This window comes from Bufo bufo, chromosome 3, assembly GCF_905171765.1.
Source record: "Bufo bufo chromosome 3, aBufBuf1.1, whole genome shotgun sequence".
Classification (NCBI taxonomy): Eukaryota; Metazoa; Chordata; class Amphibia; order Anura; family Bufonidae; genus Bufo; species Bufo bufo.
The window spans coordinates 577,436,976-577,460,381 of NC_053391.1; the positions used below are offsets into that span (position 1 = coordinate 577,436,976).

Consider the following 23,406-nt stretch of genomic DNA (forward strand, 5'->3'; position numbering starts at 1 on the left):
TTCTGACATTCAAAAACAAAACAAAAGCAAATCAGTGACCAATATAGCCACCTTTCTTTGCAAGGACACTCAAAAGCCTGCCATCCATGGATTCTGTCAGTGTTTTGATCTGTTCACCATCAACATTGCGTGCAGCAGCAACCACAGCCTCCCAGACACTGTTCAGAGAGGTGTACTGTTTTCCCTCCTTGTAAATCTCACATTTGATGATGGACCACAGGTTCTCAATGGGGTTCAGATCAGGTGAACAAGGAGGCCATGTCATTAGATTTTCTTCTTTTATACCCTTTCTTGCCAGCCACGCTGTGGAGTACTTGGACGCGTGTGATGGAGCATTGTCCTGCATGAAAATCATGTTTTTCTTGAAGGATGCAGACTTCTTCCTGTACCACTGCTTGAAGAAGGTGTCTTCCAGAAACTGGCAGTAGGACTGGGAGTTGAGCTTGACTCCATCCTCAACCCGAAAAGGCCCCACAAGCTCATCTTTGATGATACCAGCCCAAACCAGTACTCCACCTCGCTGGCGTCTGAGTCGGACTGGAGCTCTCTGCCCTTTACCAATCCAGCCACGGGCCCATCCATCTGGCCCATCAAGACTCACTCTCATTTCATCAGTCCATAAAACCTTAGAAAAATCAGTCTTGAGATATTTCTTGGCCCAGTCTTGACGTTTCAGCTTGTGTGTCTTGTTCAGTGGTGGTCGTCTTTCAGCCTTTCTTACCTTGGCCATGTCTCTGAGTATTGCACACCTTGTGCTTTTGGGCACTCCAGTGATGTTGCAGCTCTGAAATATGGCCAAACTGGTGGCAAGTGGCATCTTGGCAGCTGCACGCTTGACTTTTCTCAGTTCATGGGCAGTTATTTTGCGCCTTGGTCTTTCCACACGCTTCTTGCGACCCTGTTGACTATTTTGAATGAAACGCTTGATTGTTCGATGATCACGCTTCAGAAGCTTTGCAATTTTAAGAGTGCTGCATCCCTCTGCAAGATATCTCACTATTTTTGACTTTTCTAAGCCTGTCGAGTCCTTCTTTTGACCCATTTTGCCCAAGGAAAGGAAGTTGCCTAATAATTATGCACACCTGATATAGGGTGTTGATGTCATTAGACCACACCTCTTCTCATTACAGAGATGCACATCACCTAATATGCTTAATTGGTAGTAGGCTTTCGAGCCTATACAGCTTGGAGTAAGACAACATGCATAAAGAGGATGATGTGGTCAAAATACTAATTTGCCTAATAATTCTGCACGCAGTGTAGTATCTGTAAGTGATCAAGACTGATCGCAATCAGATCTATATCAGTACATTAGGGTCACCTTAGGCTCTACAAAAAACGCAGTGTTCGCCCGATCAGGCTTGATCTTGTGCGCACACTGCAGTGACAGAAATGTTTTTTTTTCTGATCACTGCAAAAACACCGTAAAATCGCTGCAGCGCTATAAAGATCACTTTTGAGCTTTTTGGATCTTTATTAGCGATCGCAGCTTCTTTTTTTTTTTGCACATTTTTTGGCAGAGATTTTTTTCATCCACATTGATCGATGCGAATGAAGAAATCTGTGCCGTTCATTTTTTCTTTCAGCCCAGAGGCTGAATGAAAAAAAAAAATCTCATTACCCGTATGCTCAATATAAGGCCTCATGCACACGACCGTGCCGTTTTTTGCGGTCCGCAAAAAAGGGAATGCGCAAAAAACGGAAGGCGCCCGTGTTGACTTCCGCAATTTGCGGAACGGAACGGGCGCTGGCAATATAAATGCCTATTCCATTTTGGAAAGAAGACACCCCAAGGTATTTCGTTAGGGGCATGGCGAGTTCATGTAAAATTTTATTTTTTGTCACAATTTAGTGGAATATGAGACTTTGTAAGAAAAAATAAAAAATAAAAATCATTTTCCGCTAACTTGTGCCAAAAAAAATATACATTCTAGGAACTCGCCATGCCCCTCACGGAATACCTTGGGGTGTGGGTGAGAGAAATGCTGGGTGAGAGAAATATCTCTGTAAAATGACAACTTTGTATAAAAAAATGGGAAAAGTTGTCTTTTACAGAGATATTTATCTCACCCAGCATGGGTATATGTAAAAATACACCCCAAAACACATTGCCCTACTTCTCCTGAGTACGGCGATACCACATGTGTGACACTTTTTTGCAGCCTAGGTGCGCAAAAGGGCCCAAATTCCAATGAGTACCTTTACGATTTCACAGGGCATTTTTTACGCATTTGGATTCCAAACTACTTTTCACGCTTTAGGTCCCCTAAAATGCCAGGGCAGTATAAATTCCCCACAAGTGACCCCATTTTGGAAAGAAGACACCCCAAGGTATTTCGTGAGGGGCATGGCGAGTTCATGTAAAATTTTATTTTTTGTCACAAGTTAGTGGAATATGAGAATTTGTAAGAAAAAATAAAAATAAATAAATCATTTTCCGCTAACTTGTGACAAAAAATAAAAAAGTTCTATGAACTCACTATGCCCATCAGCGAATACCTTAGGGTGTCTACTTTCCGAAATGGGGTCATTTGTGGGGTGTTTCTACTGTCTGGGCATTGTAGAACCTCAGGAAACATGACAGGTGCTCAGAAAGTCAAAGTGCGTAAATTAATTTTTTTGCACCATAGTTTGTAAACGCTATAACTTTTACCCAAACCAATAAATATACACTTATTGCATTTTTTTTTATCAAAGACATGTAGAACAATAAATTTAGAGAAAAATTTATATAGAAATGTAGTTTTATTTGAAAAATTTTACAACAGAAATTTTCAATTTCGATTAATTAAAAAAAAGTAAAAATGTCAGCAGCAATGAAATACCACCAAATGAAAGCTCTATTAGTGAGAAGAAAAGGAGGTAAAATTCATTTAGGTGGTAAGTTGTATGACCGAGCAATAAACCGTGAAAGTAGTGTAGTGCAGAATTGTAAAAAGTGGTCTGGTCATTAAGGGGGTTTAAGCTAGGGGGGCTGAGGTGGTTAATATAATTTTTATCCCCACTTTATAATGGTATAATAGCCTCAACATTGCATTTTTCGCAGAGGCCTGGCTCTCAGTAACTCCGAATTCTGTGTCTTTCGTGAGACTGATTACACTTAGATCTCCAGTCATTTGGGAGCACTGCTAGCCCCGTCCTTTTAGTAATTGTTCATTGTGGTAATTAACAGATGTTCTTCTTTGAACATGAGGAGTAGTAATTAAGATGGGAAGATGAAAGATCCAGCTTCAAGGAATAGAAGCTTTTCTAATGGACCTAGGGCGATCAGTGACGCCCTGTGAAGAAAACAGTCGGACTTTGTAATCTTTTCCAAATTTATAAGTTCAGACAAAGCTGAGTTTCCTGTAGCAACCAGTTTGCTCTTATTTTCAGATAGGGCTTAGGCCTCTTTCACACGGGCGTCATGTTTTTTCCCCGGATAAGATGCTGGTGCGTTGCTGGAAAATGTGCGATTTTTCCGCGCGAGTGCAAAACATTGTAATTTGTTTTGCACGCGCGTGAGAAAAATCGGCATGTTTGGTACCCAGACCCGAACTTCTTCACAGAAGTTTGGGTTAGGTGTTCTGTAGATTGTATTATTTGTAACATGGTTATAAGGGAAAATAATAGCATTCTGAATACAGAATGCATAGTACAATAGGGCTGGAGGGGTTAAAAAAATAATAATAATAATTTAACTCACCTTAATCCACTTGATCACGCAGCATCTCTTCTGTCTTCTTCTTTGCTGTGCACAGGAATAGGACCTTTGATGACATCACTGTGCTCATCACATGGTCCAATCACATGGTTCATCACCATGGTGAGGGACCATGTGATTGGATCATGTGATGTGACGTCACCACAGGTCCTTAGCCGGCAGCTCAACATTACAGAAGAAGACAGAGATCCGCAACTACGCGATCAAGTGGACTCGGTGAGTTAATTTTTTAAAATTTTTAACCTCTCCATCACTATTTTACTTTGAATTCTGTATTCAGAATGCTATTATTTTCCCTTATAACCATGTTATAAGGGAAAATAATACAGATCGGGTCCCCAGCCCGATCGTCACCTAGCAACCATGCGTGAAAATCGCACCGCAACCGCACTTGCTTGCGGATGCTTGCGATTTTCACGCGGCCCCATTCACTTCTATGGGGCCTGCGTTGCGTGAAAAACGCTGAATATAGAGCATGCTGCGATTTTCACGCAATGCACAAGTGATGTGTGAAAATCACAGCTCATGTGCACAGCCCCATAGAAATGAATGGGTCCGGATTCAGTGCGGGTGCAATGCGTTCACCTCACGCATTGCACCCGCGTGGAAATCTCGCCCGTGTGAAAGGGGCCTTAGGCTTATTTCACACAAGCGATAAGGAACTCGCCCTAGTACTGTCAGTGAAAAACTGACAATTTTCCTTCACCCAGCGTCTCCTAGCAACCATCAGTGAAAAAGGGTTTTCATCAGTTTTCAGAAATACCCAGCATCTCCTAGCAACCATCATTGAAAAATGGACTGTCTGTCAATGTGTTTTAGTTTTTTTCACTGACCCATTGACTTGAATGGGCAAGTCCTGCATGAAAAACAGATGAAGGTACAGCATGCTGCGTGCAGATAGTGAACAAAACATGTAGAAGGGGGGGGGGGGGTCATTTACCAAGTGCCATTTTGCAACAAAGTTTGTGACTTTTTCGTTTTTTCAAAAAGGGGGCAGGTGTGGGTGGGAGAAGGCAGGCCCAAGTCATTTAACAAAATGTGCGCCAAAAAACTGGAGGACACTACACTAGCAATCTACTCCGGATTCTGAGTGGTGCACAGTGTGCCTCTTAATAAATTCGACGGACCTTCCTCTGGCGCAGGTTTTATTAAGACTGGCGTTTGAAACACCGATCTTAATAAATGAGCTCCAGCGCCTTTAAAGGGTTTTCCGAGAGTTTTTTTTTTAGTTTTTTTTACTGATGACCTATACTCTGATCGGTGGGTGTGCGACACCCAAGACCCCCACCAATCAGCTGTTTGAGAAGGCAGCGGGGCTGGCAGTCAGTAGGTACAAGCTAAATATAATTGGTATCACCATGTTTGTTAAACTATCTTGTTATTTATCACGCACAGTGAACTCCGTAAACCCCCAAAAAATCCCCAATTACAGAATTTTTTTTTTTTATCTCTTGGTCTCAGAATGTGGTGAAACAATTTTTTTTTTACGTTTTCTTTTTTTAAGGGACCCTACAGACGGCAATTTGACCAGTAAAAAGCACCATAGGACCTCAAGTGTTTTTTTCCCATATTGCTTTTTTGTGACTTTTGTGCTAAACTAATGTGTGGATAGTGTTTTTTTATAAGGCATTTATTTGTCTTAGGGCTCATGCACACGACCGTATGTATTTTGTGGTCCGCAAAAAACGGATCCGCAAAAAACTTGCATAACGTCGTGTGCATTACGTATTTTGCGGAACAGAACAGCTGGCCCCTAATAGTACAGTCCTATCCTTGTCCGTAATGCGGACAATAATAGGACATGTTCCATTTTTTTGCAGAACAGACATACGGACACGCACATTTCCCGGACTGAACACTGCTCCTCTGAACTGAATTGACAGCATCAAAATCATTTATCATGCTGTGAGTTCCTGTCTGACTGTGGGTCTACTGTACTGTACTCATGGCGTTATGTCAGTTCAGTACAGTAGACCAGTGATCCGGGAAATGCAGCCATCACACAAAGTGTGTTTCCTGGACTGAACATGCTTGTGCAAACCTGGCCATATACTGTATCTAAAAAATTGTGATATATATGGATTGACATGTGTTAATAATTTCCCATTGTAGAGAGTGCAGAGATCTTCAAAAAAGTGATGAATTGATACAGAAAACATTTTTATACCATAAATACGCATCATTTCCTGAAACTCAAAGCCCCCTTTAAGGACAGTGTGGGAGGGGCTACACAAATCTCAGTACTCTGCTGAGGCAGTCAGTCCCTTAGTGGTCTTTGTTGACAGGTTCTCTGCCAATGTGCTGTACTTATTGGCATCACCGAGCAGTGATACCAGTAGTAATGCACCGGACCACTGAGGCCAATGATTGACTGCAGTGGTCGTGTGCTAGATTGCTGGAAGCTTTTTTATGTTTAAGTAAGTACAGTATATGTAGAAAGATGTGTCAGTATTGTCCTTCTCTGTCTAAGATGAGGACGATACAATATACATACCTGTAAATTAAGGGGGTTGTCTCATTTCAGTAAGTAGCATTTATTATGTAGAGGAAGTTAATACCAGGCACTTACTAATGTATTGTGATTGTCCATATTGCTTCCTTTGCTGGCTGGATTCATTTTTTCATCACATTATACACTGCTCGTTTCCATGGTTACGTCCATCCTGCAGTCCATCAGTGGTGGTCGTGCTTGCACACTATAGGGAAAAGCGCTGGCCTATTTGGTGGCCGGGACTGTGGGAGTGCACCATGGCTACTGCTTTTTCCTATAGTGTGCAAGCACAGCCACCGCTGCTGATTTGCATGGTGGTTGTAACCATGGAAACACGCAGTGTATATTGTGGTGGAAAAATGAATCCAGTCAGCAAAGGAGGCAATATGGAAACCCCTTTAAACGCAATGTCATTTCGATTATGTTTTTAAATAATTAATATCCTTTTTTACATTCTAGGGAAAACCTTATGTTTTTGATCGAGTGTTTCCACCAAATACGACTCAGGAGCAAGTCTACCATGCCTGTGCTATGCAAATTGTTAAAGGTAATACTATTATACATGATTTGTACCTGCATCTCTGCCATACATTTTACAGTATGAGGCTAATGGGGGGTATATAATAATCTGAAGGCCACTATGCTTTCTATGGCCCATTACACTAGACCTGGGGTGCACAACCCGCGGGCCGCCCTCCTGGACAGAAACACAGATGATCGTGTGATATGCTGTGTTTCTGCCCTGAGCGCCGCACCACAGAGCATTACAGCTCCTGCTCCCGCACAGTAGCCGAAGCAGGACGGGTCCTCAGCTGTCATCGACAGCACGAGACCCAAGGCCTTCTCCTTAGATAGGTGAGCGGCGCGCTGTGCAGGGTGGACCCGGCTTGGGGACAGAGGAGCGTAGAGCTGCAGGGTCAGGAGACCCTGATCAGCTCTGCTTTGTACAATGCCCCCACAGCAGGCTGGTTTCCCCTGTAACTGGGGCTCCTTTGGATGCCCCAGTTACAGTGGAAATAGTGCAAAAATAAATCTCCTATTGTCTGCCAAAGGTCTTTCAGTGACCTCTTGGGGACAAATTAGGTGGAAAAAATATATAAAAAAATTATTTAAAAAAAATAAATTATTATAATAAAACACAAATTAAAGAAAAAAAAAATATGATGTGGCAATAAAATTTTAAATTATACAAAAAATAAAATAAAAATAATAAAAAGGAAAAATTGCAATATATAAGAGTGTTCACTGTCCCCCAACAGACGTTTTATGATCCCTTGGGAGACATTCTGTGTTGCAAAAATATATATATAAAAAAAATAATAGAAAATTATTAAAAAAATAATAATAAAATACAAATAAAAGAAAAAAATTTGTTCATTGTACCCCAACTGTCTTTTTATGACCACTTGGGGGACATATTATGTGGCAAAAATATATTTAAAAAATAAGTAATAAACCAAATATAAAAAAATAAAATTAATTTTTTTTTTATAAATACAAATAAAAGGAAATTTTTTTAATAAAAAGTGAAAAATTACAAAAACTGTCAGTGTTATCCAAAGGTCTTTTTATTACCTCTTGGGGGATATATTTTGTAGCAGAAATATATTAAAAATTAAGTTAAAAAAAATCTAAAATAATAAAATACATAAAAGAAAAAACACCCAAACCAACCAAAACTGTCACCATTATTGCCCCATACACACGAAACCATACATATTATATAACAAACCGACTGACACAAAATAGGGAACTAATTATAATAATTTATTTTGGTGTCAGTTTGCATATTTAAAGAATACGGAGCTATAGTTTGAAAAATAATACTTTTTAAAAATGTTTTGTACAGTTTTTCCCCCAAATAAAACCAAAAAATAAATTTTAAGGCCCTATGTGTTAAGTAAAAAATTGTTGCAAAATTATTTTGGTAGCCCCAACACATAAAACAAAAAAGCTCCAAACGTTTGAACCACCACGTGCGCTAAATCACAAAAAAAGTGTCTGTTCAGGCCTGGTTATTAAAGTGTTAACCAGTAAGCACTTTCCCCACTAGTAAGTGTTTACTGGTTATTACATGGCGCCTGTAACTGGGGGGCAGGAGGTGGTAATAACCAATGAACGCCAGCCTCTGCAGTGAAGGAAAGCTCTGATTTATGAATAGGAGGCAGGTTGGAAGGAAATGTCGCTACGTTTCCGGGTTTTTCCTGTAAAAATTATTTTTTTAACAAGTTCCTGCAGCATGGCCCCTGAATCAGAAGATTCATACTTACCTGCTCCATGCCGCCCTGGTCCTTTGCGCTGCCCCCTCTGCCTCCATCTTCCAGTTCCCGTGATGTTTACACCTGGCTGTGCATGGCCATGGTCACATACACGGCTCCAGTCAATAACTGGCTTCAGTGGTGACACACTGCTTGTGGCTACATTTCCGCTGAAGCCAGTCATTGGCTGGAGAGGTGCATATAACAATGGCCATGCACTGCCAGGTGAAAACACCGGAAGATGGAGGCAACAGGGGCAGTGCTGAGAACCGAATCGGCGGAGAGCAGGTAAGTTTAACTCTTCGGTTTTAGGCGCCATGCTGCAGGAACGTGTTAGAAATTAATTTTTACTGGGAAATCCCTTTAAGCCCCTAATACACTCTGAGATATTTAGGTCAATTGCTGGGAACAAGTCTTAATAAGAGCGCTCATTCATGATAACTGGCCGGTATAATCGTGCCGCACATTCCTCCGTGTACTCAGGGATGTGCTACCGATAATCAATATAACTAAATGAAGGAGGAATGACTGTCATAGCGATCACTCCCCCTCCAATCATTTTTCATTGGCCTGTGTAATAGGCCGATGCAATTGAGCGCCCATCAAGTTTTTTTTATTTATTTAGGGCCCCTTGAAATAGAGCGATGTGACAATGCGGCCCCCATATCCAAAAAGGTTGTGCACTCCTGCACTAGACACTATGACAGGCTACCTTTATATTAATTCACCTGTCATCCTATGAAAACTCAGCTTGTGACAGCTCTTATGATGTCCTATTAAAAATTAGAAAGTTTCCTCTAAATTTACAGTGCCCTCTAGTTTTGCCACCCTAGCGTCTAGGTGGTTAAGGCTAGTTTCACTTCTTCGGCAGGGTGATCCAGCGTGCAGCATTTGTTTCCCGCTGGAAAAATATAAACTATATGGCTTGGAATACAGTGACCTAACAACTATTTTCTTCTATGAAATGTGCTATTACTGTTAAAAGTTGTAAAATGTAAAAAAATAAAAATAAAAATCAGCCTGAACACATAAACATATAGGGTATCTCTGTAATCATACCGCCCCATAGAATAGAAGAAGAGTAACGTTACTGATGCTACATGGTCAACAGTGCAAAATTTGAATTGCAAAAAATAAACGGTCAGAATTGGCTATTTTTCCCATTCCGATCCCCTCAGAAATGGTGCAAGTGAAAAACACAATGTGTCCCTCAAGAAACAAGCCCTCATACAACTGGTTAATGGAGACGTAATAAAGCTTTGGCCTTTCGTATACAGAGGTTAAAAAAAAAATATATATATTGTTGCATTTAGGGCCCCAAAGAGCTGGATCCTTAAAGCGGTTGTCCAAGATAGTTCAAAATATCATACAGGCCCCCAAATGGTCTGAAATAATAAAAAAAACAGGATATACCTACCTGTGTCTCCAGTGCTAATCTCTCCACTTGTTTACAGACTGCTGCAGTGACTTGCCAATATACAGCATGTGACTGCTGCAGCCAATCACTGTCCTCAGTCGTCTACCATTGAGGACAGTGATTGGCTGCAGGGGTCATGTGCCGAACACCTGCACGTCACTGCTGCATTTTGTTAACTTGCAGACATAATGAGGACAGGAGCGAAGGTGGAGAGGACAGTTCTGGATAAAGTGGTAAGTATACCCTCATTTTAGACCATTTGTGGGCTTGACGGAGATTTTTAATTCCAGAGCAGAGAGGAATAGTTTAATATGGAAATTTACCATACTAAAAACCTGTACAAAAAAATTAAATATTTGCATTAGTTTCCTTCAAAACAATATATTTTTACCCTGCAGATGTGCTGGCCGGATATAATGGAACTATTTTTGCCTATGGGCAGACAGCTTCTGGAAAGACCCATACCATGGAGGTACGTTTGAGGGATGTAAAGTTTTAGTTCACAGTATTGGAGAATGTTGGTGTCATTAATGAGAAATGACTTCAGAACTTTGTTAGTATGAAAAGACTTGTGTCGTGTCTCAGCTATAGTGTACAGACTTTCTCTGTTTTTCCTCAGGGTAAGCTTCATGATCCCCAAATGATGGGAATAATACCCAGAATCGCCAGGGATATTTTCAACCACATCTATGCCATGGATGAGAACTTGGAATTCCACATTAAGGTAATGATCTACTGTGCACATTACTAATCCAAGTTATTTACAATCCAAATGATAAAAAGGTGGGAAGTCCACTCCAAACACAGATCCAAGAGGCCTGTCCACCTCCACAAGTGAACTGTTATAATGTTCCCTGTCCCATAACACCAAGCCCAAGCTGCCATGAAGATTTGATTGGTGGGAGTGCCGGGTGTCGAACTGCCACTGATCTGATATTAGTGACCTAATTTGGTTAATTTATGATTGTAAGCAGGATTATATCAGAAATTTGATGAGATTATTGACCCTCAATTCTAGTTTAATTATTGAAATAATAATGGTGGTATCTGTTCTTTCTTCAGGTTTCCTACTTTGAGATTTACCTGGATAAAATTAGAGACCTGCTAGATGGTAAGTGGTGCACAGAAATGCAGAGTTCATATTTTTTGTTGTATATTAGATACAAACATATAGTAGAGTGTTTAATATTGTTTTTATGTTTTTGATAGCAGTGAAGGGTATATGATGTCAGAGAAGACAAGCACAATGAGCTGGCATATATATTTTGCAGTAGAAAGACATGAGTTGTAGGATGCATAGATCTGCATAGACAAGGGTCAATACCGGGATGGCAGTCCAAATCAGGCACAAGTACCAAGTTATAGTCAGATAACAGAACCAGCAGTTCCAGCAAGGTACCATGTGTGGATCTGAATAGGCAAGATAGGAGCAGAGCCTGGAAATGCCAAGTTTATAACCAGAGTCAGTACAAAAGAACACATAACACTGCACAGAGACATGTACATTAACCCGAGGCTTTGTTCTTTTTCAATACATCATTCAAGGTGAAATCATCAAGGAGCAAAAGTGTGGCCCTAGAGGTGTAATAGCTGCATTTTTGGGTCCTGCGTGTACAACTAAACATCCAATATCTTTGTATTGTATTAGTTGTCCATATATACGATAACACAAAGAAATCACATACAGAATAATAAAAAGTAAATAAACATCACTAGCCTAAATGGGGTGGAGACTCTGTCGATCATGCTAATTAGCTAATCAGCTAGATATCTGCTAATTATCTGTATCCTAAAATGAATATTAATAATATTCAAAACAAACATACATATTATTTTTACAAATAATAGAGATCTTTGTCTTCATACTTCAACACATTAAACAATAGCAATGCACGGGTATCTTTTTCAAGGTAAACCTTTTAACCAATTATAAACTTAATAAAAACACAACATCATTAATATCATTTTTAATCATGACCCTTCTTAAGATACCCAATGCTGTTTGGTGTTACTCTGCATTTAATACCCTTTGGCATTTTGGTTTACAGAAGTACCCAGCTTTTCTTAATGTGGAAATTAATAGACAGTTTTTTTTTTCTTGAAGGAACACAGGACACCTTATCTTTAACCCCTTAAGGACTTATGACATACCGGTACGGCATGGTTACCGAGTCCTTAAGGACCCATAACGTACCGGTACGTTATGTGTATTTCCGATCACCGGCGGGCGGTGATCGGTACCCGGTGCCTGCTCAAATCATTGAGTAGGCACCTTGGCTAAATGCGCGTCGGGGGAAGGGGGGCGATCAATTCAGACCTGCGGTTTGCGGCTTTACCTGCGGTTTGCGGCAGCGTGTGGCGGTGCCATCGGGTCCCCATGCGGCTGTAGGGGGGACCTGATGGCATGGAAGGCAGCGCGATGCCTAAGGAAGGCATCGCGCTGCCTTCTGGTGACGAGCCAGAAGCTGTATGAGTAATACTCACTATATTACTCATACAGCCAATGCATTCCAATACAGAAGTATTGGAATGCATTGTAAAGGATTAGACCCCCAAAAGTTCAAGTCCCAAAGTGGGACAAAAAATAAAGTGAAAAAAAAAAAAGTTTAAAAAATAAAGTTTCCCCCAAAAATTTTTAACGTTTCAAGTAAAAATAAACAAAAACTTCATTTTCCCCAAATAAAGTAAAAAAAAAATTGTAAAAAATAGGGGGGAAAAAAAGTATACATATTAGGTATCGCCGCGTCCGTATCGACCGGCTCTATAAACATATAACATGACCCAACCCCTCAGATGAACACCGTAAAAAATAAAAAATAGAAACTGTACTAAATATTTTGTTTGTCACCTTACATCACAAAAAGTACAACAGCAAGCGATCAAAAAGGCGTTTGCCCACCAAAATAGTACCAATCTAACCGTCACCTCATCCCGCAAAAAATTAGCCCCTACCTGAGACAATCGCCCAAAAAATAAAAAAACTGGCTCAGAATATGGAGACACTAAAACATAATTTTTTTTGTTTTAAAAAAGCTGTTATTGTGTAAAACTTACATAAATAAATAAGTATACATATAAGTATATGTATACATATTTGGTATCGCCGCGTTCGTATCAACCGGCTCTATAAAAATATCACATGACCTAACCCCTCAGATGAACACCGTAAAAAATAAAAACTGTGCTAAATAAATCATTTTTTGTCACCTTACATCACAAAAAGTGTAATAGCAAGCGATCAAAAAGTCACACGCACCCCAAAATAGTGCCAATAAAACTGTCATCTCATCCCGCAAAAATCATACCCTACCCAAGGTAATCGCCCAAAAACTGAAAAAATTATGGCTCTCAGACTATAGAAACACTAAAACATGATTTTTTTTGCTTCAAAAAAGAAATCATTGAGTAGAACTTACATAAATAAAAGAAAAAGGATACATATTAGGTATCGCCGCATCCGTGACAACCTGGTCTATAAAAATATCACATGATCTAACCTGTCAGATGAATGTTGTAAATAACAAAAAATAAAAACGGTGCCAAAACAGCTATTTCTTGTTATCTTGCCTCACAAAAAGTGTAATATAGAGCAACCAAAAATCATATGTACCCTAAACTAGTACCAACAATACTGCCACCCTATCCCGTAGTTTCTAAAATGGGGCCACTTTTTTGGAGTTTCTACTCTAGGGGTGCATCAGGGGGGCTTCAAATGGGACATGGTGTCAAAAAAAACAGTCCAGCAAAATCTGCCTTCCAAAAACCGTATGGCATTCCTTTGCTTCTGCGCCCTGCCGTGTGCCGGTACAGCTGTTTACGACCACATATGGGGTGTTTCTGTAAACTACAGAATCAGGGCCATAAATATTGAGTTTTGTTTAGCTGTTAACCCTTGCTTTGTAAAAGTAAAAAAAATATTAAAATGGAAAATCTGCCCAAAAAGTGAAATTTTGAAATTGTATCTCTATTTTCCATTAATTCTTGTGGAACACCTAAAGGGTTAACGACGTTTGTAAACTCAGTTTTGAATACCTTGAGGGTTGTAGTTTCTAAGATGGGGTCACTTTTATGGAGTTTCTACTCTAGGGTTGCATCAGGGGGGCTTTAAATGGGACATGGTGTCAAAAAAAACTGTCCAGCAAAATCTGCCTTCCAAAAACCGTATGGCATTCCTTTCCTTCTGCGCCCTGCCGTGTGCCCGTACAGTAGTTTACGACCACATATGGGGTGTTTCTGTAAACTACAGAATCAGGGCCATAAATATTGAGTTTGGTTTGGCTGTGAACCCTTGCTTTGTAACTGGAAAAAAAATATTAAAATGGAAAAACTGCCAAATAAGTGAAATTTTTAAATTGTATCTCTATTTTCCATTAATTCTTGTGGAACACCTAAAGGGTTAACAAAGTTTGTAAAATCAGTTTTGAATACCTTGAGGGGTGTAGTTTATAGAATGGGGTCATTTTTGGGTGGTTTCTATTATGTAAGCCTCGCAAAGTGACTTCAGACCTGAACTGGTCCATAAAATTGGGTTTTTGAACATTTCTGAAAAATTAAAGTGCAGAACCCCTTTAAGGTGAAATAGGGCTGAGTCCTTAAGGGGTTAATGGGGGTATCTTCTAATTAGAGGATGGGCACAAGGGCTGTCTTTGTGTTTGTGACGTTCAACTTTTCCTCCTCCCTCCCCTCTAAGTCTACCTCTTCCGGTCGGACGATGCAATCCTCCCTCTTTCAGTCAGTCTACTCTTAACTGTTCATGAGGACAGAAGTTATGAAAACATTTAACATATAACATGTAACCAGAAACATTGAAACGAACAGCTCCGGCTATACAGACATGAACACATGAAGGGCCCATGAGAAACATTTAATTGAATTCAATAATGTCACGGAACCATGAACCAGACGTACAACAAGAGATAAGTGAAAATAAGAAGGCTTTATTGAAAATAAAGCTGTAAAGCAAAAGTCCAAACGGATGGCGAAACCGAAGCAGAGTCTTTGCGAAGCCAGAGGTCAGGAACCAGAAGGGTAGTCAGACGAAGCCAGGATCAGGAACCAGCAGGGTAGTCGGACGAAACCAGGATCAGGAACCAGCAGGGTAGTCGGACGAAACCAGGATCAGGAACCAGAAGCAGCAGCAGTCTAGAAGCATGTGAACACAGGAGGACCAAGCAAGGAACTGAAGCCACAGACCTCCTATATATATGAGCTAGGCATCCAGCTCCTCCCAGTGGGAAGGAGGAGCCGCAGGGTGGGAGGCTACAAGAAACCCAGAAACCAAGATGGCCGCCAGCACATGTCAAACGAAGGAGAACAGCAAGAAGGTAAGACCATGACAGTACCTCCCCCTCAAGGGCCCCTCCTCCGCGGAGTAAAGAACGGTTTCTGAGGGAAGCGTGCGTGGAAGGCTCGGAGCAAGGCAGGAGCATGGACATCTGCGGAGGGAACCCAGGAACGCTCCTCTGGACCATAACCACGCCAATGGACCAAAAACTGCACCCGACCGCGGACCAGGCGTGAGTCCAGGATATTGCTCACCTCATACTCCTCACGATTGCCCACTTGGACCGGACGTGGCCGAGGAACCGAGGAAGTGAAACGATTACACACCAGTGGCTTCAACAGGGAGACATGAAACACGTTGGAGATCCGCATGCCAGGAGGAAGCGCAAGGGCATAGGCTACTGGGTTTACCCTGCGAAGCACTCGGAAGGGACCAACAAAGCGAGGCGCCAGCTTGGGAGTGGGCACTCGAAGGTTGAGGTTGCGGGTGGACAACCATACACGGTCTCCGACCTGGTAGGAAGGAGCAGGCGCTCGTCTGCGATCAGCCTGGAGTCTCTGGCGCTGCGCAGAGACCTCAAGGGACTTCTGGATCAGTACCCAAGAAGCACGTAGGACGGAAAGGTGATCCTCCACAGCCGGAATATCCTGGGGAGAGAATACCTCCGGTAACACGGCAGGTTGGAACCCATAATTGGCCATGAAGGGAGACGTCCTAGAGGAAGAGTTCACCGCCGTGTTCCTGGCAAACTCAGCCCAAGGCAGGAGGTCAACCCAATTGTCTTGGTGATCGGAGACATAGCAACGAAGGAATTGCTCCAAGGCCTGATTGGATCGTTCTGCGGCCCCATTGGACTGAGGGTGGTAGGCCGAGGAGAAGGAGAGATGAATCCCCAACTGGGAGCAAAAGGCGCGCCAGAACCTGGACACAAACTGACTCCCCCGATCCGACACAATCTCCTTGGGCAAACCGTGCAACCGGAAGACCTCCCTGGCAAAAATCGTGGCCAACTCTTGTGCAGAGGGTAACTTCTTGAGAGGAACACAGTGGCACATTTTGGAAAACCGATCCACAATCATGAGAATGACCGTATGGCCTCGGGATGCAGGGAGGTCCACAATGAAATCCATCCCCAGGTGTGACCATGGGCGCTCCCCGGTGGCTATGGGTTGCAGAAGGCCCAACGGAAGGTGCCGAGGGGACTTACTCTGGGCACAAACGGAGCATGCCGCTACATATGCGGCGATGTCGGAACGTAGGGAAGGCCACCAGAACAGACGTGAAACAGCCCAGGACAGCTGATTCTTTCCAGGATGCCCCGCGGTCTTGGAGTTATGGTAGGTTCGCAACAACCGAGTGCGCAACTCCTCAGGCACAAAACATCTGCCGTTGGGTCTCCCAGAGGGAGCACCAGATTGAGCCGCCAAAATCTGCTCACCCAGGGGAGAGGTCAGGCTGGTGCGAATGGCGGCCAAGATCTGATTCGGAGGTATGACCGAAGTCGGAATCGACTCCTCCCTGGACAGCTCGGAGTACTGCCGTGATAAGGCATCCGCCCTGATGTTCTTGGAACCGGGTAGGTAGGAGACCACGTAATTAAAACGTGACAAGAACAGAGCCCATCTGGCCTGACGTGGTGTCAATCTCTTGGCCTCAGAAAGGTAGGTCAGATTCTTGTGGTCCGTCAGGATGAGGACCGGAACCACCGAACCCTCGAGCAAGTACCTCCATTCTTTAAGGGCCTGCACGATGGCCAATAACTCCCTGTCACCAATCTGATAGTTGCACTCCGCGGAAGACAGTTTCCGGGAGTAAAACCCACAAGGAAGCAGAGGACCCTCTGGTGTTCTACGCTGAGACAGAAGGGCGCCTACTCCCGTCTCAGACGCGTCCTCCTCGAGGACAAAGGGCAACCCAGGGTTGGGATGCGACAGAATCGGAGCCGACACAAAGGCGGACTTTAGAGCCTCAAAAGCTCGGATGGCCTCGAGCGGCCAGACCTGGGAATTACTGCCCTTCCTGGTCAGATCCGTGAGAGGCTTGGCTAGCATGGAAAAGTCCCTGATGAACTTCCGATAATAATTGGCGAAGCCCAAAAAGCGCTGCAGGGAACGAAGACCACTGGGCTGGGGCCACTGTAAGACAGCCGAAACCTTCTCAGGATCCATGGAGAACCCCTCAGCGGAAATGATGTAACCTAAGAAGGTTACCTGGGATCGGTGAAATTCGCATTTCTCAAGCTTACCGAACAGCTTGTTCTCTCGTAACCGTTGCAACACTCGTCTGACATCCAGAATGTGGGCCTCCATGGATTCAGAATATACCAAGATGTCATCCAAATAGACCACCACACACTGCTGCAACAGGTCACGGAAAACATCGTTGATGAATTCCTGAAAGACTGCGGGCGCATTGCACAACCCAAAGGGCATAACCAAGGATTCATAATGACCGGTCCTGGTGTTAAACGCGGTCTTCCACTCATCGCCCGCCTTGATCCTTACCAGGTTATATGCCGCCCTCAGGTCGAGTTTGGTAAAGACCGTGGCCCCTTTAAGGCGATCGAACAGCTCGGAAATCAAGGGTATCGGGTAAGCGTTCTTGATCGTGATGCGATTGAGACCCCTGTAATCGATGCAAGGCCTCAACTCACCGCCCTTCTTTTTCACAAAGAAAAATCCAGCCCCTGCCGGGGACGAGGATTTGCGGATGTGTCCGCGTGAAAGCGCCTCCCTCACGTACTCCTCCATGGCCTCATTCTCCGCTACCGACAGTGGATAGACTTTGCCACGAGGAGGAACGGCACCAGATTGTAACTCTATGGCACAATCGTATGGGCGGTGCGGAGGTAGGGCAACCGCGCGCACCTTATCGAATACATCCCGGTACTCCTCGTATTCAGGAGGCAACAGAGAGTCCGAGGAAGTACACAGCAACTTGACAGACCCATGGATGCAACTAGCCCCACACTGCGGTGACCACGAGAGGATCTCGGCCGATCTCCAATCGAAAGTCGGATTATGCTTCCGGAGCCAGGGGTACCCCAAGACCACCGAGTAGTGTGGAGACGAAATAACCTGGAGGCAGACCGACTCTCTGTGAACGGCACCAATGGCTATCCCCACTGGAAGGGTCTCATGAGTCACGTGTGGCGGCAGAAGGGGTCTGCCGTCTATCGCCTCAAGAGCCAGTGGGGAACCTCGAGCCTGCAGAGGGATGGAATTGGCGGCAGCGAACACATTATCAATGAACAAACCACCAGCACCAGAGTCCACCAACGCCTGGGTCGTCACCGAGCCCCCGACCCAGGAGAGGACAACAGTGATCAGTGGTTTGTCAACACGGGAAACCGGGGACGAGGAGACTCCACCCAAGATCTTCCCCCGACAGGATCTCAGGTGCGAGCGTTTCCCGGACGGTTCGGACATGCCAACCGAAAATGCCCACCGAGACCACAGTACATGCATCGGCCCTCGCGTCTCCGGAGTACCCTCTCCCCCTCGGACAGGCGAGCAAACCCCAGCTGCATGGGTTCACCCCCAGACAAGTCATCCCCAGGAGGCGTGGGAGGAGAGGGAGGCACGGGTGGGACAGCGAACGTAGGCGCCAATCTGTTAGAAAACCTCCGCAGGCTCTCCTTAAAGGAAGGTCTCTCCCTGAGTCTGGTGTCAATCAAAATCAGGAAAGAAATAAGAGACTCGAGCTCCACTGGTAGGTCCTTAGCTGCAACCTCATCCTTCAAGGCATCCGAGAGACCATGAGAGAAAGCAGCGACCAGAGCCCCATTATTCCAGCCCACCTCTGCTGCCAGGGTACGAAACTCAATGGCGTATTCAGCTACGGATCGTGAACCCTGTCTGATGGACATAAGGAGCTTCGCAGCAGAGGCAGCACGAGCCGGCACATCGAATACCTTCCGAAGAGAAGCAACAAAACCGGAAAACTCGGCAACCACCGGATTGTTGTTCTCCCATAAAGGGCTGGCCCAGGCCAAGGCCTTGTCCGAGAGCAGCGAGATCAAGAAGCCCACCTTTGATCTCTCAGTAGGAAAGGCATGTGGCAGCAACTCGAAATAAATGCCCACCTGGTTAAGGAAACCTCGGCACTGAGTTGGCTCTCCCCCAAAGCGCTGTGGAAGAGGGGCAGAACCGGTCATACCCCGAAACACCGCAGGTGCAACAACAGGTGTCGGGGTAGACTCTGGCGCAACAACCGGAGCGGCAGTAGGAGCGGGCCCAGGAGCGACAACCGACCCATCGGCAACGGGAGCGAAATGAGCCGTGCGTTCAAGCAGGGTTTGCAACGCCACAGCGAACCGACCCAACAGGTGATCCTGCTGATCAAGTCTGGCAACCAGCGTGGGTAGCGAGGATGGCCCTGTACCGTCAGAATTCATGGCTTGGTCCTAATGTCACGGAACCATGAACCAGACGTACAACAAGAGATAAGTGAAAATAAGAAGGCTTTATTGAAAATAAAGCTGTAAAGCAAAAGTCCAAACGGATGGCGAAACCGAAGCAGAGTCTTTGCGAAGCCAGAGGTCAGGAACCAGAAGGGTAGTCAGACGAAGCCAGGATCAGGAACCAGAAGCAGCAGCAGTCTAGAAGCATGTGAACACAGGAGGACCAAGCAAGGAACTGAAGCCACAGACCTCCTATATATATTAGCTAGGCATCCAGCTCCTCCCAGTGGGAAGGAGGAGCCGCAGGGTGGGAGGCTACAAGAAACCCAGAAACCAAGATGGCCGCCAGCACATGTCAAACGAAGGAGAACAGCAAGAAGGTAAGACCATGACAAATAATAAATGTAGTGCTCAATCAAAAATGTTGGCACCAATAAAAACCAAAAATTTCCAAAGAAAAATTCAAAATCCCCAATGCGACTCCATCCACTTTCCCATTTTCATTTTTTCTCATAACCACGCTCTTATTCCTGGAGTACAGACTGCACACACAGCTCTGCTAAGCATCCATCAGTCTTCACTTCACACATATTCAACTCAACCACAACTTAAAGCTGCATTCATTTGTATTCCATTGAATGAGTTGACTCTCAGCTACACAGTTTTTCTTTGATATTTCTGAAACTGTATAGTCACACAGCTTTCCTGGATACAGATACACACACCACACCCAGAATTGCTGATGATCTCTGTTGCTGTTCTTCCATTCTTTCCAATGCCTTCTGGTCTTCACTCTATAATCAATCAAAATCTTATAACAAGACAGCATACAAATTATAAACATAAACCCAAATCATCTTATATGCCACGTGGTCTTAATCCATTAGTGGTGCACACATATAATAATTTTCCTTTAAGGCTGGATTCCCACAATACAATTAGCTGCTTGGCAAAGAAGGAAGAACCATTAAATAAAAAGGTTATTACACATATCACATCACTTACTAACTCTCTCTTTCTTACTCCTCATACCCCCTCCCTTTTTCATAGACACTTTTGCATTGCCAACATCTCTTATCTAAGGAATGTTTGCCTAGCACACCATATGTCTCTTAAGTCTTCTCGCTAAAGCTGGGGGATGGAATCAGCCCACCACAGCAGTCAGCCCCCCTTTCCTGACTCTTATCTCTCAAGGATCTATCCAGCTTTCCTGAGACCTCAGCAAAGGGATTAAAACAGAGTTAGACAATCAGACTAGAAGGGTGATGAATGGGGCAATAACATACCACTATCTGTTTGTCTATATACCTTAACAGCCCAGACACAGGTAGGGCATTTTTCAAGGTTCAACCTTCTTAAACTTTCCTCAAGCTTTTTCAACTTTATACATCTACCAGACAATACTTTATCTTTCTGTTTAAATTCTTTTTTTATTCAAAATTTTAAGGTTCAAAAAAGTAAATTCTGCTTTACAGTAAAATGATAATGAATATCCATATCAAAAACATAAATAAGATTGGTCTACATGGCATTAAATCATGACATGTATTACAATGGGATTGTACAACAATCAAGTACTAATGTAGGAAAGAAAATTTTCAGTTCTCAATAGTTATTGAACCTATAACCATAGACGCTGGGGTGATAGGCAATCAAATATCAAGTTAGGACCGAAGTCTTTATTAACAACATGAATTGTGATTGCCATTTGTTATATGCCTATACCACTACAGTATTCTTAATGCTTTGGAGTTTAACCAACTTCTGAATTACTGATTGTGGCAATACTTTATCTTTCTGACCAACATATCTTTTCACACTCTGAAAAACAGAACTATTTCAACAGAGATATATTTCTAACACCTTCATATTCTTAGTGCTAGCCACACATCTATTGGCACACACTAGGTACAATACTTACTGACCATCTCTAATGCTATGGCCACAGGTTTTTCCTACTTGGACATACACATAGCTTTAGGTTAACAAAACAAAATGTAAACAGCTTATTTCTGAACATTTAACACAAGTGCCTTTCTGATTGTAGACACTTGGGTGCTTTTCTCTCTTGCTAGTGCCATAAATTAGCATCTTGACACTGCTCTGTTTTCTAACTCATCAGAACCCCCCTCAACCTCACAGGAGCTCTGATGTCCGCAATCTGCAAGCTCTAACTTCACAGAGTCTTACAGATTTCCACAAGAATCTGCTCAGTTCTACAACTTTCAAAAAAACTTTGCTAGATTTGACCAAGCCTACTACAGCTCCACTCACAGCTCATAGCAGATTTGCACAACACATGCAACCCTAATAATCCGCCTGCAGATTATTAATTCCCATGAATGCCCGGATATCCATTCGGAGTGGCGGGTCTAAGCTACCCTATCTCTATGTAACACCCTATCAACTGTAAGCATATTCATTTGCTCAAATCCCACTGCTACCACCATTTGTAACGTAAAGTGAATTTGAAAGATTTTAGAATGAATAAGCTTACGCAGGCTACATGAATAAGTATATTTACTAAGTGATTAAATATACGATAACACAAAAAAAATCACATACAGAATAATAAAAATTAAATAAACATCACTAGCCTAAATGGGGTGGAGACTCAGTCGATTATGCTATAACCCATGGCTGTCTACCCCGTCATAACACATGACCGACACCCCAGGGTGTACAAGAGAGATAGGGCAATCATACTTAGTGCCTACGTAGAATGGAGGGCCTGGTGGAGTCTCCTGAGTGAAGGTGGGTAGCAGAGTTTTAACCTGTTAGCCCCTCCTCCACTGTGTAGCCCGCATGTCTCTGAGATTACTCAGGAATGTGGTCTTATCAGCACAATGGGGGATGGGTACTATCTCTAACCCACTTCATTACAAGGAAAACTTATAAACTATTGTACAGAGTATTAAACAGAATTAAATGGGAGAACCAGTCACTTAAAAATACCCTTACAATACATCCATTCTATGTAAAAAAGGAAAATTTGTCTCCAAAAGTTTCTAACGTGAACCGTGCTTTATGGTCTCCAATTCATTGAATTCTATGTTTATAATGTAATAAATGTGTCACCAGAGTTACAACAATAGACAGATACCAGCAGATGACCTGGCTACATATTCACTGCAGTCCTGTTTATTACAAGGCATGGCATGTGTATGCAGATGAGCAATCATCGACTCATTATCTATTCAGGTAGCATGCGCTAGCATCTTATCCATTAGGGAATCAAATTAGTGCTCTCATTATAGATGATGATCTGTCACATGCTTGAGGCTGTGGAGATGGGCTTCTAAAATCTCATGTCCTAGATTGACTCTGTGATGGTGTAACATGCAATTCTGTAAACCCAGTTTGCTATGAATGAAATGTGTGTCATGGAAATGTTATCATAATGAGTATATTGGAAGCCAGGTTCTTTACTTAACTGTCACAAGATTATACGTGATTTTTAGGCACAATCATTTTATATCACTAACCCTAGAAAGGAATGATAAACACGAAATGTTGTTTGCAGCATATTGTGCATGTTCCGAGTTTTGACGCAAACTGTTATGTAGAAATACTGCAGATGACACAGGGGTTAATCTTTTGTTCACGTGCCCCATCTTCGGCTGGTGGATGACTGAGTGGGGATTAGCACGGAGGGTGGGGCATGTCCTACTGCAGATAGGGCACAGCAGGGAGGCTCTTGTATCAGCCAGTTGTTTTACAGACAGACACAGGACAGTGAGCAGAGCTGCAGTACGCCTGCGCAGGAAACTGCATAGTGGACTAAGCTATCCATCTAGTGCCGTAGGCTGATTGGTAGGGGTGCCGGATGTCGGACCCACACTGATTTGATA

At 43.2% G+C, this 23,406-nt stretch overlaps 1 protein-coding gene across 1 annotated transcript in view; it reads left to right on the top strand.

Annotated features, from left to right (window-relative positions):
* Positions 1 to 23,406, top strand: part of KIF5A (kinesin family member 5A) — a 168,501-nt gene that overhangs the window by 67,959 nt on the left and 77,136 nt on the right. The window contains exons 3-6 of the mRNA XM_040422214.1: positions 6,654 to 6,741; positions 10,268 to 10,341; positions 10,489 to 10,593; positions 10,932 to 10,980. Coding sequence (XP_040278148.1) covers positions 6,654 to 6,741; positions 10,268 to 10,341; positions 10,489 to 10,593; positions 10,932 to 10,980 — 316 coding nt within the window. The remainder of the gene's footprint in view (positions 1 to 6,653; positions 6,742 to 10,267; positions 10,342 to 10,488; positions 10,594 to 10,931; positions 10,981 to 23,406) is intronic.